This window comes from Scylla paramamosain, chromosome 35 (genome assembly GCF_035594125.1).
Source record: "Scylla paramamosain isolate STU-SP2022 chromosome 35, ASM3559412v1, whole genome shotgun sequence".
In the NCBI taxonomy this organism is placed as follows: Eukaryota; Metazoa; Arthropoda; class Malacostraca; order Decapoda; family Portunidae; genus Scylla; species Scylla paramamosain.
The window spans coordinates 16,564,164-16,584,464 of NC_087185.1; the positions used below are offsets into that span (position 1 = coordinate 16,564,164).

General features: G+C 39.1%; 1 protein-coding gene across 1 annotated transcript in view; it reads right to left on the reverse strand.

Moving 5' to 3' along the window:
- LOC135090713 (peptide-N(4)-(N-acetyl-beta-glucosaminyl)asparagine amidase-like) overlaps positions 1-13,660 on the reverse strand; it is a 14,032-nt gene extending 372 nt beyond the window's left edge. The window contains exons 1-12 of the mRNA XM_063987716.1: positions 13,633-13,660; positions 12,966-13,090; positions 12,549-12,708; positions 5,180-5,332; positions 3,937-4,125; positions 3,505-3,675; positions 2,969-3,099; positions 2,184-2,411; positions 1,792-1,940; positions 1,359-1,634; positions 889-1,047; positions 1-483 (exon numbers count right to left, since the gene is read on the reverse strand). The exon at positions 1-483 is cut by the window's left edge and continues 372 nt beyond it. Of these exons, the coding sequence (XP_063843786.1) occupies positions 311-483; positions 889-1,047; positions 1,359-1,634; positions 1,792-1,940; positions 2,184-2,411; positions 2,969-3,099; positions 3,505-3,675; positions 3,937-4,125; positions 5,180-5,332; positions 12,549-12,632 (1,713 nt within the window). The 5' untranslated portion in view covers positions 12,633-12,708; positions 12,966-13,090; positions 13,633-13,660 and the 3' untranslated portion in view covers positions 1-310. The remainder of the gene's footprint in view (positions 484-888; positions 1,048-1,358; positions 1,635-1,791; positions 1,941-2,183; positions 2,412-2,968; positions 3,100-3,504; positions 3,676-3,936; positions 4,126-5,179; positions 5,333-12,548; positions 12,709-12,965; positions 13,091-13,632) is intronic.
- Between the last annotated feature and the right edge of the window lie 6,641 nt (positions 13,661-20,301).

The following is a 20,301-nucleotide window of genomic DNA, read 5'->3' on the forward strand; positions in this document are numbered from 1 at the left end:
TGCATTCCAAGCTGAAGAGCTTCTAGCCTTTGCCACATTTTTTCCTAGGCTTCCCATACTAAGGAAAGAAATGTTGCTATTAAGAAAATACATTATCAGTCCCCATTATGGCATGGCTGATAAATTATGTATATACTAGAAAGCAAATAAATAAAATACCTAAATAAATAAATAATAATAATCATGAATACCTAAAAAGACAAAATTAATACAGCCAGTCTCAACATACACCAATCACTCAAAATAAGAAATGCAAAGCAGCGAGATATACCTTCAAAATATCAGTTAATGCAACCACTTCTACAGGCACCTAGCCAAACCTCAGGCGGACATAAAATGGGAACTCTGTTGAGGAGTCTGGCTGGCGAAAGAGCTGAGCATGTTGCCAAGCTACATCTCCTTGTCCTTTGGTGAGAACAGCTGACAATTCCAGCTTCTTGGCTCCACGCTCAAGTACATCCTTTGTGAGCTCCAGTACTCCTTCTGTAAGTGAAGTGCAAGTTCAATAAGAGGGAGAGTATATCATCATGTCCTCAGCCTCTTGTGCTGTATGAATGCAGGTCCTCAGAGTCTCACTTTCACCTTTTTTTTTCAGTATGTGCATCTTGATGGTAAGATACTTCTACTCATTTAACATTGCATCATGCAGCTTCTGATTCTCATTTTTATTCAATGTAAACAAAGTGCATACAATCACTTAATAAACATCACTTCAAAGACTATTCTATGCATAGGACAATTTTGTTATGTTGTTGTTATTGAAATGTATAAAGACTTTATTAAACAATATCTGACACATGAATTCTTAATACAAGTACAATTTATGTAACTCCCAGTAGCGAATATATTTTTTGCTGTTGTGAACTTTTTTCTGCATTAATTGCCTACCTTTGGGTCCACTGACACACACATCCCCTGTGCACAACTGCCAGTCCACACACCCATCCTCATAAGTGGTATGTTGGAACACTACAAGTGCTGACGTGACCTTCAGGTTTGTGTGTGACCAGTCAAACACCCAGCTCACTTCTCCTTCTGGGGACCCTTCTGTGGGAACACATTATAAAGCTATTCTGATGAAAAAAGTAACTGATATACATGTCAAAAATAGGATAGCAGTTACACTTAATGCTGAAAATGGAATAGAGAACAAGCCGTAAAACATGAAAAGCACCACAAATATTACATAAACATTACAATACTATACATACCTATCTGATACTAGTTTTGAAGAAACAGACCAAATGATTCCAAACAGTTCTCCATATAATTTGCCCCAAAACAGTCACCCCACTTCTCTTCTGTTTTAAATTCATATACTAGAGCAAAAAAGGGGACACCTTTCACAAAATCCTTACCAGTTCTACACAGATACACCATCTTCCAGTCAGCCTCCCTTTTTCTGGAAATATTCTTGGCAGCATTAACTCCACTCTGCCAGCCTTTTGGTATTGCTTCCTCAGCATTCAGCCTGATATACTGGTCTTGTGCTGGTGAGTACTTCACTACAAACTCCTTCTTCATCTCCTCACTTGAGTTGATGTGGAAAGTGTAGCCAGAAACAGAAGCTGCCTGAGTTTCCCCTCTTGACAAACGCCATGCAAGGGATCCAGAAGACCTCCCTTGCTTCTCCGCTGATGACATGCACGTACATTATTAGTTTCCATGTCTAGTGATATGAATACTGTTATTTCACTGCAACCATGATAACCATGCAACCTGCATCTGCCTTGTGTTTAGAGACGGTGTAATTTATGTTTTCAAGTAAAACTATGTTGAGACCTTCCTTACATTCCTTAACGGTGTGGTTTTGTCCCAGGAACTGTGCTGTCTCTGCCACAAGCCGCAGCTCCAAGAAGTTTTTCCTTGTGGGAGCATATGTTTCTTGTCGCTTCTTATTCATATTTAATAGTGTAGACACAAGCCACTTCTCTCTACACCTGTGAATAAAGTCATTAAGCAAAGCATTAATATCAATATGAAATCCAGTTACAATGATAAGGTATTTCATTTTAATGTATATCTTTCTCTTTTCAAAGATTGACATGTATGAGTAGTGGATATAGCAGACATAACTGATGCTGGATTGCTGCAGGCACAGAAAGTGTCTTCAGAAGATGGAACCAAAAGAGTTCTGTGTCATGGGTGTTCAAGGAAGTAATGACAAAAATTAAGACAATTACTTGTTCCGTCTCTTCATCACCTCCTTCTGCTTGCTGGTGTATCTCCATGTGACATCAACAACCTCATCTTTGGAGAAGGCAAAAATGTAGGTGAGTTTCTTGCCCCAGCCACACTCATACATCAAGGGACTGTCTAGCTTGTTCTCACAGCAGTCAGCATGCAGCCATCTCCCTTGGGACTGGGAGTAAACCTCAGTCCACACATGGTCAGTGAAATCTAAAACATACCTGTAAAATAGACCAACCTTGTCATTATAAAATGCAAGAAATATATCTATAAAATATTTCATGATCTGTTAAGGATGATACATTTATTTATGTAAAACAAAATAAGACCACTTTATGAAATGCAATACACTGCCATGCATACACCTAAATCTACGAGCCTCAGAACCTGAGACTCCTATTCTGACATCAGTATCTTTAAATTCCCTCCTCCTGTAACCCCACCCAAATTACTCTGGCTGCTGCTGCCCAGCTGCAACAATGTTCACATAGGCACAACATGACAAGGTTTTATCACACAACAAGATAAGTCAATTATAATTATCAACAGAGGAGAGAAGTTTGAACTCATGCCAGATTTGCTTTTATCATCATTTGATGCAAGTAAGAATATGATATGTTATGTTTAGAAGATGGCATTTGTTATAATACAGCTAAATGTAGATATGAATATCTCTTTCTATTAGTCAGGGGATATATATTTACCCTTTATATCAGTCATAATTTCAAGCTTTCATGAAAGAAAATGTACAAAAACTGGATGACCTGTGGAAACCCACCTAGCATCCATTCCCAGAGTGCGACACAGGAGGGTGAAGCAGTTGGCCCACTCACCACACCGGCCCCGCCTTGTCTCAAGAAGTTTGCCTGGATGGTTGTACCGTGCAAAGCGTTCTGATGTGTTGCAACTCTGCCAAAAAAAGGAAGCATTGCACTCTTAAGATATGCTACACAAATCATTATATCAATAAAGGGTCATGCCTCATAAACACACATCATGAAGTTTTATATTCCATCACAAGATAATTTCCAACATGCATTTTATCATTGTACTTGAGTGATTGTAAAGGTTTTCTGTACAAGACTTGCTGCAGCCATTTCCTGGTAGCAGTTCTTGGGAGAAGGAATTAGTTATTGATACCTGCTACAAACCAGATTTACAAAATTACTTTTAATTCACAAAAACAAACCTGAATGACACATCATTATCTATCAGGAAGAATTAGAAGTTACAATAAAGCAGCAGTAACTGGGCAAGAAGTTCCATCCAAGAAGTACATAAAAAAATCATTGCATTCAAAATGACACTACTTACTGAACATGCATATCCTTCTACTCTACTTCCACCCCACACCAAGTCGTCCTCAGTTGGAGGCAGACTCCCAACCATGGTCATGTTCTTGTGACACATTGGACAGGAGGGGCAATCAAACCAGGTGAAAAAGCTATTCTTGAACCACTCCAGCAATTGTATCAGCAAGCAATCCTATGGATAAAATGTTTCAAGAACTTTTATTAAAACTATTAGAAGAAATAAAATAAAGAAAAAATATGAGGAACAAAATATATAAAAGAAATATGTTTCTGTTAATAATCCTGTCTTTCTACCAGTCAGTGACACTGCCATTCCTTCCATGAAGATGATCACAAGCCATCTCTCAATAATCATCTCTTTCAGTACAAATTTGTCCAGTGCTTTTTACATAACTACAAGTGAAATGAAAAGCCAATCTAAGTGTTTTCTCACCTGGAAATCAAGTGGTTTCTCCTTCTCACCAATGTCCTTATTTATTGAGGATAAAGTATTTCTTGCTAGTTCATGTAGCCTTTGTTCAGGCAGCAGCTGCCTTGCCTTCTCCTGGAGTGCAGGGCTTTCATACACAAGGACTCTCTCAAAATTAGAAACCAGATTAGACTTCACTTCAGTCTCTGATGCCTGTAAGAGAGAAATTCATTATGATTTTATTTGGATAATTTCTATGACATCAAATGAATAGCCTAAGAGAGAGAGAGAGAGAGAGAGAGAGAGAGAGAGAGAGAGAGAGAGAGAGAGAGAGAGAGAGAGAGAGAGAGAGAGAGAGAGAGAGAGAGAGAGAGAGAGAGAGAGAGAGAGAGAGAGAGAGAGAGAGATAATGGGTTGATTAAGGTGGAATGAGGGATTTTTTCCTGATCCAAACCATAAGGGAGTAAAGCCAAAGGAAGAGGAGGAGGAGGAGGAGGAGGAGGGAGTGGCCTTGCTGCACATGATTTCCTATTTTCTTTCACCCATATTCTCTCCACCTCTCTAATGCAAGAGTTAACCAGTCATTTATTCCTTTCTCTGGTAAACTCTGCAGCTCCCTGCCTGCTTTTGTATTTCCACTTCCCTATGACTTAAACTCTTTCAAGAGGAAAGTTTGAAGACATTTATCCTCCAGTGTTTGATTATTCCTTTTTAACCTCACTTTGGGAACTTGCTTTCAAGTGGGTCTTTTTTTCAATATTTGTTGCCCTTGGCCAGTGACCCTCTTACATAAAAAAAAAAGTACAAAATTTTCCTCTGAGCAAGGGAGAGAAAATAAATATCAACTTAAGAAGCAAGTGAGGGGAGCACACACACACACACACACACACACACACACACACACACACACACACACACACACACCGCGTAGTGTAGTGGTTAGCATGCTCGGCTCACAACCAAGAAGGCCTGGGTTCGAATCCTGGGTGTGGCGAGGCAAATGGGTGAGCCTCTTAATGTGTAGCCCCTGTTCACCTAGCAGCAAGTAGGTACAGGATGTAACCCGAGGGGTTGTGACCTTGCTGTCCCAGTGTGTGGTGTGTCAGTGGTCTCAGTCCTACCCAAAGATTGGTCACTATGAGCTCTGAGCTCTTTCCATAGGGGAAAGGCTGCCTGGGTGACCAGCAGACGACCGTAGGTGAATCACACACACACACACACACACACACACACACACACACACACACACACACACACACACACACACCATTAGAACAGGTAGAGTATTGACTGTTGACTGTTGCTGAGTTCCACATGCTGCCTTCTTCAGGTGGTCTGTCTTTAAGTGCATCAGCTGTTCACGGTAGAGGCGCAGGTTGTCCAGAGGGTCACTTTGTGGGAGAATGAGTTTGTCACCTGCCTGTAAAACGAAATGTCATTAGAGGTAAGAAAAATTACTACTAGTAGTTCTAGAAATTATAAGTTATGTCTAAGTATTTGATGACAGACATATGGGCACTCAGAACAGAAAAGGTCAGCTTGCCACCAAAAGAAAATGAGATCTTGGATACAGTTGTGGTAAGAAGATACCATGCTCACTTTCACTTTGCTTTGCAGTTTCCTTTAGTTTTAAAGAGAATGTGTAGAATGTGTGTGTGTGTGTGTGTGTGTGTGTGTGTGTGTGTGTGTGTGTGTGTGTGTGTGTGTGTGTGTGTGTGTGTGTGTGTGTGTGTGTGTGTGTATGTGTGTGTGTGTGTGTGTGTGTGTGTGTGTGTGTGTGTGTGTGTGTGTGTGTGTGTGTGTGTGTGTGTGTGTGTATTTACCTAGTTGTATTGTACAGGACATAAGCCAAAGCTCATTTTGTCCTGTCTCCATAACCATATTTATCCAGTTTCTCTTTGAACATGTGTACACTGTTTGCCACAACCACCTCTTCCTTCAAATCATTCCAGATTTCAATAGTTCTATACAGGAAGCTGTATTTCTTGATGTCACTTGAACATCCACTCTTCTTTATTTTCTTCCCATGCCCCTCGTCTGTCTCTCTCCCTCCTACACCTGTGGTACCAAGTCATTTCAATCTAATCTTTCTAGATTCTTTACTTATTTGTACATTGTTATCAGGTCTCCTCTTTCTCTTCTCTCTCTTGCACTGTTGGTAAACCCATCTCTTCAAGTCTTTCCTCATAGCTTAAGTCTTTCAATTTTGGTACCATGTTCGCCACTATCCTCTGTATTCTTTCCAGTTTCCGTATATCTTTTTCTATGTGGAGCCCAAACTACTACTCCATATTCCAATTTAGGACTTATCATGCATGTTATAATCTTCATCATTTCTTTATCTAAATAGTTAAACGCCACATCAAAGTTTGTTAACAAGCAATATGTAGAGCCGAATATCCCATTTCTGTGTCTTTCAGGTGAGTGTCCTGAATCATTGCTTCCAAATCTTTTCCTTCATTACTTTTCATTATTATTTCTTCTCCCATTCTGTACTTCCATGAAGGTGTCTTTTTACTTTTTACTTTTTTTTCAACACATGGCATTTTCTGGTGTTAAATTCTAGTTTCCATCTTTAGCTCTATGCATGTATCTTGTCAATATCCTTTTATAGCTCCTTGCAGTCATTTTCATCCTTTATTATTTTCAGTATTTTTGTATCATCAGCAGACAGGTTTATATAACTATTTAGATCCTCTGTCATATCATTTACATATATTTGAAACATAACAGGTGCCAACATAGATCTTTGCAGTACCCCACTTGTCCCTCAGCACCAACTTGAATTAGTGTCTCTGATTACTGTTCTCATTTCCCTCCCTTGTAAATAATTCTCCATCCATCTTAATGTTGCTCCCTTTAGTCCTCCATTCTCTGGCTTCCACATATGGCTTTTGTGAGGAACTTTATCAAATGATTTTGAGATCCAGATATATCACATCATCCCATCCATCCCTTACTTGCACTCCATCTATTACTCTCATATAGAAGCTTGGTAGATTTGTGACACAGGATCTCCCTTTCCTGAATCCAAATTGCCTTTCTGAAATTATCTTTTCATCTTCTAGATATTCCATCCATCTGTCTTTAATTACTATTTCACAAAGTTTACTTACAATACTTGTTAGTGACACCAGTCTATAATTTAATGGTTCCATTTTATTCTCCACTTTGTATATTGGTACTATGTTTGTTCTTATATATATATATATATATATATATATATATATATATATATATATATATATATATATATATATATATATATATATATATATATATATATATATATATACATATATATATATATATATATATATATATATATATATATATATATACATATATATATATATATATATATATATATATATATATATATATATATATATATATATATATATATATATATATATATATATATATATATATATATATATATATAGTTCCATTTTATTCTCTGCTTTGTATACTGGCACTATGTTAGCTCTTTTTCACTGCTTTGGTGTGTGTGTGTGTGTGTGTGTGTGTGTGTGTGTGTGTGTGTGTGTGTGTGTGTGTGTGTGTGTGTGTGTGTGTGTGTGTGTGTGTTTACCTTTACCTAGTTGTGCTTTATGGGAAAAGAGCTATGCTTGTGCTGTCCCATCTCCATATCTTTTAATATCCAACTTGGCCTTGAATCCATGTATACTTTCTGCATTTACCATCTCCTCATCCAGACTGTTCCATACATCAATACTTCTATGTGAGAAACTATACTTTTTGACGTCTCTTCTACAAGCACTCCTCTTCAGCCTCTTTCCATGTCCTCTTGTGTCCCGTGTATCCCAGACCATTAAGTCGCTCCAGTCCACCTCCTCTACTCCCTCATATGCTTTATATATCGCAATCAAGTCTTCCCTTTCTCTCCTCCTTTCCAACATTAGTAGATGTATCCTTGCCAGTCTCTCTTCATATGACAAGTCCCTGATACTTGGTACCATCTTCATAGCTGCTCTCTGAACTCTCTCCAACTTCCTTATATCCTTTTTCTTGTATGGCGACCACACTACTACTGCATATTCTAGTCTAGGTCTTATCAACGACATGATCATCTTCCTGATCATCTCTTCATCCATATATATGGAAAGGCCTGTCTTATTCTTCTCAATAAGTTATAGGTTTCTCCTGTAATTTTGTTTATGTGTCTCTCCGCAGTCAGGTTCCCAGTCACTGTAACACCGATATCCTTTTCATCTTCTCCTCCACTCAACTTTACACCATTCAACACATAATTTCCTTTTACTCCTCTTGTACTTTTTCCAAATTCTATTACTTTACACTTCTTTAAATTAAATTCCATTTCCCATCTATAACTCCACTTTGATATCTTGTTCAGGTCTTCTTGTAACATTCCACAGTCCTCTGCACTCTCAACTTTCTTCAGCAACTTTGCATCGTCTGCAAAAAGGCTCATGTAGCTGTTCACACTCTCCATCATATCATTTATATAAACTGCAAACATGATTGGTGCAAGTACTGAGCCTTGGGATACTCCACTTATGACTTCCCTCCATGATGATTTTTTATCTTTTACCACCATTCTCATTTCTCTGTCAAGAAATTTTCCATCCATCTCAGCAGGCCCCCTTAGCCCACCATTATGCTTCAACTTCCACAACAATTTCCTGTGTGGCACTTTGTCGAAGGCCTTCTTCAGGTCTAAATAAACACAATCAGCCCATCCATCTCTTTCTTGTATTATATCCACCACTCTAGAATAAAAACTCAGTAAGTTTGTAACACACGATCTCCCTCTCCTAGATCCAAATTGTTGCTTTATTATCACTTCATTTCCTTCTAGGTACTGCATCCATTTATCCTTCAACCTTTCACACATTTTGCACACCACACTTGTTAGAGACACAGGTCTATAGTTTAAGGGCTCCTCTTTACTACCACCTTTGTAGACTGGCACTATGTTGGCTCTCTTCCATTCAGTTGGGACTCTACTTTCAATTAGGGAACTCTCAATAATATTATGTACTACCCATGTCAACTGCTGATTGCACTCTTTTAATATCCATCCTGACACTCCATCAGGTCCAGGGGCCTTCCTAATGTCTAGTCCCTCCATCCGTTTCTGGACATCCTCTTCAGTCACTTGGATTTTCCCCAGACCCATTTCCTCACTCATCTCACTCTGCCACACAAATGTTCTCTCTTTTGTGAATACTGATTGAAAACTCCTGTTCATTATCTCTGCCAATTCAGCTGGATCCTCACACATTTGACCATTCACCTTCAATCTGCTTATTCCTTCTCTATTTTTCATTTTGCTGTTCACATATCTGAAGAATAGTCTGTTTTTTTTGATAACACCAAATCAAGTTTTGATGGCTTGATGTGTGTGTGTGTGTGTGTGTGTGTGTGTGTGTGTGTGTGTGTGTGTGTGTGTGTGTGTGTGTGTGTGTGTGTGTGTGTGTGTGTGTGTGTGTGTGTGTGTGTGTGTTTTTGGGGGGTAATGTTGGCCTGATAAATACATCAATGAAACAGTGTGGTTCTCACCTCTTCAAATCCCATAAGGAAGAGAACCTCCAAGGCACCAACGGCTGGCAGAAGCTTTCGCTCGGACAGCATTGCTGTTCAGGTTGACTGCTCGGAATTTCTCATTCTTGGGATCTTTCAGGATGTTGTCAGAAATCTGAGAGTATTGTTAATGGGTTAATAAGTGTGTGTGTGTGTGTGTGTGTGTGTGTGTGTGTGTGAGAGAGAGAGAGAGAGAGAGAGAGAGAGAGAGAGAGAGAGAGAGAGAGAGAGAGAGAGAGAGAGAGAGAGAGAGAGAGAGAGAGAGAGAGAGAGAGAGAGAGAGAGAGAGAGAGAGAGAGAGAGAGAGAGAGAGAGAGAGAGAGAGATGCATTGGGTTTTTCTTCTTTTACATACATTAATGTCATACTTAAGCCTTTACCTCTTTACTTCCACCCAAGGTATCATCACCTCCAAGAGATCAATGATGCTTTCACAGTTTAATATCTACATAGGCTATGTATATAATATCCTCTGGCATAAATCTAATATAAAAGCTGATGTATATCACAGGAGCTGCCACTATAAACAATGTGAAAATCTATTCAGTCACTAACATATCACATTAGGGTGGTCCAAAAAAGGAAAGCTGAGAAATTGTTCATTCCCCAAGTCTGATTTTGTTTCACTGTTCCTAAGTAACACTGAGACCAATTTTCAAAGAAATTTAGTTTAATTTTAGAGGTTATGCAAAAAAGGTGCCTCTTGTCAACAGATGAGAAACTGAAGGAGTGTTAATCTATGTTCTTCTGCACTGCATAGCTCATATTTTCTATGAAAACAGAATAACTGAATCATTAATAATGTTTCCTCATGCCTACATGAATGACAAAATGAGGTGGGGCTTTAACCTATCCCTCTACAATCCAGTAACAACCCTCTTTCCTCAGCTCCTTCTTGGATGGAGCAGGGAGGCAGCAATAGTGATCTGCCATGAGGCAGAGAAGGTACTGTTTCTGCTCTCTGCCCTTGGTCAGCGATGCGTTGACATTCTGTATGAGGGAAGCTGCTCTTTCTGCTGTGTCGTTCATGACTTTCAAAGAACCCACAGACTTCTTTATCTCCAAGAATACTGTGTTCATCACCTGGTGTTTTCCTTCAAGAAGCATGATTTTGCCTTCTTTCCCTGCTCAGCAGTGACACTGAACATCTTTAGTGTCCTCTTGGTCATAAACTACTCCAACTTGACTCTGATAACTGCGACTCCTTGCAAGTGACAGGGGCACACTGACTTCTTCTCCCACTCAAGGTTGATCACCATCTTGCATCTTGTCATCACATCTGCATCCTTATCAAAGAATACCAGACCTCTCCAATCCAACTAGGTGCTCCACCAGATAACAGAAATGGTGCACAAAGGCAATGATGGCAACATCTGTGACCTCTTTATCTAGGTACACTTCAAGTGTTTGGAGGAAATCCAAGTCACTGCATGGAACCTACACTTCAAGTAGAGCCTCATTCCAGAACTAGATGTAGATCAAAGTAATGAAAAGCGAGTATGATCTGAGTGATCTGATGGCACACCATTCCTTGGAAGTGAGACAGAACTGGTCTCTCAAAGAGGAAGATCTTCAGGACATACAATAGCTTCCCCTCCCCATCCACCATGTGTGATGCACTCAGGCCTAGGGTCTAAAACTTGACCCAATGGTCATTCCCTCCACCCAAGAAGAGGAGGCTCAGGATAAGGAATTCAACTTAGTCTGCTCACACTTGCAGCTCCTTCATAGCCTGCTGGATGTAGGAAATCATGTTGATGCGCTACTCTTCCAATCTGTGTTTGTGGAACATCTCACCAGTGCATCCTTGAAGACACTGGGAAGGACAATCTCCAAGACATGATGACAACAAGCCATCCACACAAGATCCCTCCCAAGTCCTTCAGTCAGTGTACAGGCTCCATGGTGGAAACCTGTGTTGGAGGCAGTTGTATCGAAGACCAGGCCTTGAATATGAGGATGGAGTACGTAGTTCCAAACACATGAAATCGTCCAAATTTTGGCACACACATTACAGACACAGACACTTGTAGAGAATTGGGGTCCCAGGCTGGCTTGGCCCATGACCTGCCAGTATGAGTTGCCAGTTATGCATTTGTGTTGGTGTTACCACACTGGGTGATCTAGGTGATCAAGATACTGCCACACTGGGCTGTACGTCTTATGCAGTGACACTGATGCATCTCCCAGTGTGGCAGTATCCTTTAGGTGTATATAACAACACTGCAACAGAAATGCATAACTGGCACCTCATACTAGCAAACTGCAGGCCAGAGACCCCAATTCTCCACAAGTGCCCAGGCACATATAGTGAAGCAGTGGAATAAAAATAACCTTATGGAGCGTACTTCTCTGACACTTTTAAAATTAATGGTAAATTTGCAGTTTCAACCAATACTACCCCCTCGATCCCTCCTAACCTACTGGATCTTCCATAAGATAATCTAACCTAACCTAACATTTTGGACTCCTCCATAAGGTAAATTGGAATTATTTTAGATTTACACATTCTACAACATTGGGAATATGATTTTTGCATAGATTACTAGATTCTAAGAAACTTTGTCTCTGAGTTTCTGTGGAAAATCCAGTTTTCAAAATAGACATGGGCACTTCCCAAAAAAATTCACTAGACCCAATCATGTAAGATAGGTTAGGTTAGGTTAGATTAGTATCCCTGATGGGTGGGGACTGAGAAAGGTACAACCCTCGCGAAGGTTAGGTTACATTAGTATCCCAGGAGAGGGGCCAGGGCAGCACAGGCCCCAGCTAGGTTAGGGGGACGGGGATTATGGTGTAAATCTAAAAATTTACCGGTAAACTAACCTAACATTTTGTAACCTCCTAACAGGGGCTCCCCCCCCACTCTGGATATTCCAATGAGGTAAAGTTACTATTAATTTAAGACAGGGACTAAAAATACACCAAACAGTGAGATGTAGACCCTGCGAAGGGCTATGGTTAGGTACGGTGTACTGGTTGAAACAGAAATAAAAAATTAACATGTATTTGTGGACCGGGCTATTGTCACAAGTGTACTGGACACTGTGTAAACAATATTGCACATACCTTCATTAAAACGTCCACGGCTCCCTCTGCTAGCTCGGGATCATTTTCTAGCAGACTCTCGACGCAAGAAGACAGCTCAGTCATGACTGGCAGGCTGTGGGGTGGACCACCTTCCTTGATATCTTGCCTTCCTTTCTTCACGTCACCTTCTTTACGATCACTGCAACGGTTATTATTCATTCTTTTTTTTCTGCCTATATATCACTGTCACACGACAATTCATTTGGTTTGCTTAACTGTTGGGCTTCCCCAACCTAATATTGAATGAGTGACACATAAGAATAACATGTACTTCACCACGCTAGATGGAGAGAATATTACAGCAAATAGGACAATATGACGCAGGGCAACACTGTAAAAATGTCCACAAACAATATCACGCAAGTCAAACTAGACTATCAGCGTTGCCTTGCTTACCTTTCAAGTAGATACCAATGACTCGACTCTCCCACAGCGGCCTGACAATGTTGACGGTCGCCACCAGCGTTGCCAGATTGTTTTGGCCATATTATCGTACTACACAGGTTGAAATTATTGTACTTCTGGTAAAATTATCGTACATATGTAATTATTCCAAATATTATCCAAAACTGCCACTTTCCAAATACAGAATTTTTGTATATATATATATATATATATATATATATATATATATATATATATATATATATATATATATATATATATATATATAGAGAGAGAGAGAGAGAGAGAGAGAGAGAGAGAGAGAGAGAGAGAGAGAGAGAGAGAGAGAGAGAGAGAGAGAGAGAGAGAGAGTGTGTGTGTGTGCGCACACCCCCTAAACACCTCCAGACACACTCCAACACCCCTAAACACACAAAATACACTGAAAGCACTGTCACGGAAGACAAATACTACAAAGACAGACAGGGCAGCAGGAAAAATTTACCTAAATATTGTTTTCTTAGCATTTTCCTGTTTTATCACCTCCTCCATTCCTTCTCACTTCCTCTTCCTCCTCTATTTCTCTTATTTTCTTACTCATTCTACTCTTATCTACACGTCTGAGTTTAGAAACACGTGGAAACACCAGGAAAACACTGCAAAGTACGATAAATATTACCGAGGAGACAGCGGAGCCGATCAAGGTCCCGGGTCCATGATGGCGGCAGTGACGTCACGGCTATTTTACGTACCGTAACGGATTTCATTTTGAAATTGACCCCTCGAAAAAATAGAGCTAGGCTCGAATGCCTTATATATTCTGACTTGACAAATACTTTAACTAATATTCACAATATTATAACAGCTCCAGCCTGAGTAGTATTTAAAAAATATCCAAATGAATTATGGAAAAAATGTTGAAATATTCGGCACCATTTAAATCATTGAAAAGTCCACAAGATTTGAATTTTCAGGAACGTAAAAAAATTTAAAAAATCTGAACTATCATCTTACACCATCAAAAGTTACCTGGAACAAGAAGTAAACAAGTAAAACCGAAATTGTGTAAAAAACAAGTGTTGGAACCTAAACACAATTAAAAACCACTGAAAAGTTCAACCATTTTGACTCAACAATAAGATAAAACACTTTAAAACATACGAACTATTTTTTCAAGCAATGAAAAGTTAGTTACAAGCTGAAATAGAGAGACAATAGCACAAAAAGTGTTGTAATCACAACTTTTAACAGGACCATAAACCATTTTCAAAGTCCACTTATTTCTCTCAACAGGAACGAAAAAAACACTTTAAAAATCATAAGCGATTTTTAGAAACACAAAAGACGTAATTAGAGCGTGAAATAAAAAAACAAGTTTGTCAAAATACTGCCAAAAAAACACCCCACATTTTCGTAAAGCAATACAAAATTGTAAACAACTCAACACAAGCAACGAAAACACTTCTAAAGCAAATATATAATTATTTTTATAAACCATAAAAACATGCTATACGAGCAGAATAAAGAAGTTAAGAAAATTGCCAAAAAAATACTGGAACCAACAGGTTGGCACAGGTTGAAACATTGCCATTGGTGCCCCTTGGCAGTGGAGAGAACGGCCGCTATTTTGCCTGTTATTCTTCCATCGTAATTAAATGAAGCAATGGCGGATATATCTATCTATGAAAGCCTAGTCATGTGGCTCCACTTTGTGACGTTAGGCTTACAATAAATAAGAGATGAAGCAGATAAAAGCTCATAATAAGGGCGCCCTACCTCTATCTGTTTGTTTACATAGATCCCCCTTCAATATTTAGCTAAATTTTCAGACTCAGATGCGAGGAAACCCTAAATAAATAATAAATAACCTCAAAAACACCCAAATAACGAATAAACTGACAGGAAGTCCGCGGGAGGAGTGTGTTACGGTGAGGGCGGTAAGGCTGACAGGAGGAGGCTGCCAACACTGTACTCACCTTAAGTAGCTGTGTCTCTCTGGTGCTGTTTGATGGAGGAAGAAGCTGCCGGGAATATGCAAACACTGATCGCTATTAGGAGAGTGTGTGGCAAGACTGGCCAGTGCTGACTAAAACTATGTAACATCAATCCCTCCTTCCCCAGCGCCCCTGGCAAAATAATGTAATCACACCACCACCACCGCCAGGAATATGCACTGATCACTATTAGGAGAATGTGTGGCAAGACTGACCAGTGCCGACCAAAGCAATGTAACACCAATCCCTGCCTCCCCAGCGTCACCACCACCACCACCAACGCCCCCTGCCCTCAGCACTATTCCTTAACCCGTGAGTGACTCGCCACCTGGAGACTTAGAGTGAAGTGAAGAGCATTGCCGCCCATCAGGTTGACACACACACACAGACACACAGGAGGGAAGCCAACACCCGTGGCCATAAATGCTACTAATTCACACGAAGATACACGGGTTACTCATTATTTTTCATAACCAGTTTTGCGTATCGCATGCCTGCCCCCGCTCTTGTTACCTCGTTGCTGTGGTGACGCGAAGATAGCGGGAATTACGAAATCACCTGTCATTGCTTTCCTTATGGTAACGTGAGCGAGAACATCATTTTGATAGGTGACAGTCAGGGAAGCTTAAGCGTCACTCTCTCTAGTCTCCTTGCTGCCGACAAAAGACATTACTCACTGAGGTAGCATAAAAAAAAAAAATAAATAAATAAATAAAAGAAAAATAATAATAATAATAATAATAATAATAATAATAATAATAATAATAATAATAATAATAATAATAATAAAATTATAAGAAAAAAACATACTGTCTCAATAACTGCATGCATTCCTTTTCTTTTTTAAATGAAATAACAAAGATTATTCTTAATTTTTCGCCACCTGATTTGTTTCCTTCAGCATAATAATTTTCCCTGTAACCTGTTAGATATAAGGAATCCTGATATGACTTTACACTCAGCTTTTACCCTTATATTTTTGTTATATTTGAGTATTCACTGACTTGTTCCATGCCTCAGTTTGGCACAAACCTTGTAAATGATGTAAACATTGAAAAAAAGGGGGGAAGAGGGAAATAAAAGTAGACAGTGAGGAAAGCAACAGGGTCACATGAGGTGCTGAGATCCATTTCATTGCAGTGCAACAGCAGCTGCCTGAACCTGTACTTCAAAGATAAGTAATAAATTAATAGATGGGTGAGTTACATGTTCTTGGATCTGAAAGAAAAAAGATCGGTAAAGTTCCTCATGAGAGGCTAGTTTTGGAAATTAGAAAATATAGGAATCAAGGAATAAAATTGAAAGACTGGATAAATGTAACTATAGAGACAGAGCCACATATATATAGCCGAGACACTGTAAATTACACTGTACATTGTCACAGTTCTGATGCGTGTGGGGTCTGTGCATCATTACATTGTTGGCCAGGTCTTTGTACAGAAAAGGGTGGGGAATGCACAAGTCCCCACATACACACACACACACACACATGGACTCCCACCAACTTTTATGAGTGACTGTACATACAGTCACAAGTGTTATGATAATGATCATAAAGAGAGAGAGAGAAATAAAATCACTACAGAAGGCAGATTCAAAGAAACGACTTCAATATAATTTTTAATATATGTATATACTGCATGAGTCAGTGTTCTTTTTTATACAGTTATAAACTTACTATGAGTATGGACACAGAGAAAAATATCTTCTTACAGTGTGATAAAACGGTACATGTTAATAGCCACCAAGGGTACATACAATAGCGCTATGCCATGGGCATTACAGGACTTTTAAATGGGCTTTTGTAAATCCTGTACAGCCATAAAAATTGTCTTATCAATTTTTCATTCATAACCATATCTATTTTATGAATTATGGAAGGGTTTTGTTCCATTACACAATGTTACAGCAGTGCTTCATTAGCTGTGCACAAATGTCTCCACAAACACATCCTCTGTTGGAAACATTCAACATAGCCTGTAACAAGAACCCTGAAGAACAAAAGAGAGAGAGAGAGAGAGAGAGAGAGAGAGAGAGAGAGAGAGAGAGAGAGAGAGAGAGAGAGAGAGAGAGAGAGAGAGAGAGAGAGAGAGAGAGAGAGAGAGAGAGAGAGAGAGAGAGAGAGAGAGAGAGAGAGAGAGAGAGAGAGAGAGAGAGAGAGAGAGAGAGAGAGAATCAGATCTTTCCCCAAACTCATACAGTGTGCAACAAGAATATTTCTATGGCAGTGATTTGAACTTCTAGAAAAGTACTCTGCTATAATATAGATGTTATTCACTATCATGAACTGACTAACTACTAGACATAATGTTAATGACTAGATCAATAATGTTATTTCTTAAATAATATGCAAAGCAGAACTTTCAGTATACTATGTTCATACTGAGAGAGTTCTATACCTCTGCCACACTCAAATGGCACAAGAGACCATGAACCTTTGTAAAAAAAAATGGCACCTTTAGCAACATTTTCAAAGCACTTGTTTCCCTAACAAGTGAGGTGCATACAACAGTAATAAAAGGGACAGCAGTAGCAGTGCAGCACACACATAACAGGAAAGATGTCATACAAAGTGACTGTGACCACAAGTCCAGCTGATAAAGGTACATAAATGCCAAGGTAGTGTGAGGCAGTCCAAGTAAGAATGTCCTGCACATTAACATGTGCACTTAAGAAATAAGATTTTCTTTTTTTTTTTTTTTACTTACAATGTGTATGAGGCAGTAGGCAGGCATAAACACACACCTGTGGAACTCTTACTTTTACCATAACAATTCCTCTTTCTCATCTGCAATTGTTGCTATTATTTAATTTTATATACAATTCTATATTCAGCACTGTTTATAATATTTTTGTTTCTTAATACATATATTCGTCTTCGTCTCTGGTGAATAATAAGTTTTCAATATGCAATTCAAGCCACAACTGCCCACACTATAAAATTTTACTTTTCAACTCTTAAAGAAAAAACTGGTGTGTCCAGAATCACACACTGTCTCATAAAAATGGGAGGAGGACAGGTCATGGTCTTGCATGAAACACCTCACACTACATCAGATCTCTATGCTGTAAATTCATGAAGAGCTAACAAAGTTTTCTCAAATATTTAATGTTCCAAAAAGTTTGCTAAACACAGTAAAAAGTGATGCTACTCCTTCTGAGAGTAAACCTCACTATGTAACAGTCTACTCTTAATGGGGAATAGTGCAAGCTGATGACATATAAATAGATTGCCTTGGCCATTCTCTGCATAATGACAGTAATATAAGGAATCTTTCTCATGAGGCAACTAGTTCTGGCAATCAGTTGCAACAACTTCTAGCAAGTCACTTTTTTTTCAAATGAAAAGTTTTACATGTGGCAACAGCAGTAGTCTGATTCAGCAACGCCTTCTGATAGTTGCTTGTTTGTCCAAACAGTTGCTGCACCTCACAGCTGCCAGCATTCAAGGTGGAGACAGTTCTAATGCAAGCTTTCAGAAGACAACATAGTTGCTGCTACTGTCCATAACTGCTATGTTACTCAGTGTTATGAGAAGAACTCCTCAGAACTTCCTCAGTAGTAAGATAAAAGTTCTTCAATAAAGGAAATTTTCTTGACTGACAAAGATATGAAAATCAGTGACAGCAAAGTTGCTAGCATAATATTGTGCTGACTACTAGGACCTAACTAGGTGCTTCATGTGAAAGAGTTCTAAGCTTCCTGTGCCAAGGTTCAGGGATACCTTATCAGGTGCACATGTGGTCTATACATAATACTGTGAGATTTCTCTCATTCACATATTGTCCTGTTGAGGATCCTGTTATACACACACACACACACACACACACACACACACACACACACTGCTCATTATCTCAATGGTAACATTCTTTCCTGTCACTTGACAGACTGACATGTGCATCCTGTTCAGGTGCTAAGAATTCCAATGATGAGCAAGCAGTTACTGTCCTCCATGAACATGAGGACTGCTTACTGCATGTAGTGTGAGAATAAAAGGTCTTGGCCTCACCCAGTGACTGGACTGTGTGGTGATCATGAGTTCAGCACGTGATTCACAAGACCATAGGTAAATTTAACACACACACACACACACACAAACACACACACACACACACACACACACACACACACACACATATACACACACACACACACACACACATCATCATATAGAGTGCAGCAGCCAGTATCAGCTGCTGCATACACAATGACCTTCATTTGTGAAATCTATTGAACACTTTGTCATACAAATGTACAGTGCTGTGACAGAGGAGATCTTGTTGCAATTCTAAGCAATATGCAGGTGTGTATGGCTGGCATTATTTTTTAAAAACCACCATACACTGCACCACTATCTGCTTCATTCACACACAAATTTCCTACAAACCTAATTATACAGTCAGGCATGACTTTCTCCTTAAACCTTTAGAGAGGAGTGACTCATGTTGATCACCTGACATGACATGGTAAAGTGATTAGACTTTAGTGCACCAGGTGTGAGAAGGCACCTCAATATATAGCTGAGACTTGTTAATCCATTGAAATATACTCTTATGTATAAGTACATCAAAAACTATCAGTCTACCTATATGAAGTCTACACATATGCAGCTGAAGATGACTACTATGAAAGGCAAAAGCTAAACAATGTACAGAAGACAAAGTAACCTTGATATTGATGGAAGGTATCTTAGTCTCTTAAGTTTACAAAATGACTGCTTGAAATGGAATGCTTGCAGATGGTTTGGACATATGGAAGGGATAAAGGTGAGATGGTCAAGATTTTCATTACATGACAATGGAACTAAATGCTTTTGTGCATTGCAAGGCAGGACTGTGGCTTCGTCTGCCAAGCTCATCCCCCTTGGAGGGAGTAAGGCATTGCAATTACTGATTACTGTGATGTCTCAGAATAATCTTTTTTCCCATCAAACTGCTGAGGCATGACGATTGGTATCAAATGTGTAAACCTCAAGAACAAAGTTATTCTCAATCAATATCATGATAATGGTTTTCATCTTCAGTGTTCTTTACACTCTGCAGTTTTCCATGTTTTTTTTTTTTTGACAATACAGAAGAGCAACACTAATGGGTCATTGATGTATCTCTCCACCCCATCATTTCTCAACATCAGTTGAGAAAAAAAAAAGTCTACAGGTAAGCACTCAGCCCTGACTGTGAAATGAGATCATACTCCATCAAAAGTCTTTGAATATCTTAATATCCACCAAAATGCTAACCATATACATATATTAATCTCAACAAATATTCTGACATCCTTACCTATAAAATATTCTTATAGATTCCCACTCTGAGGAAATCCCTACATTAAAAGACAGATTTTCCTCTAAC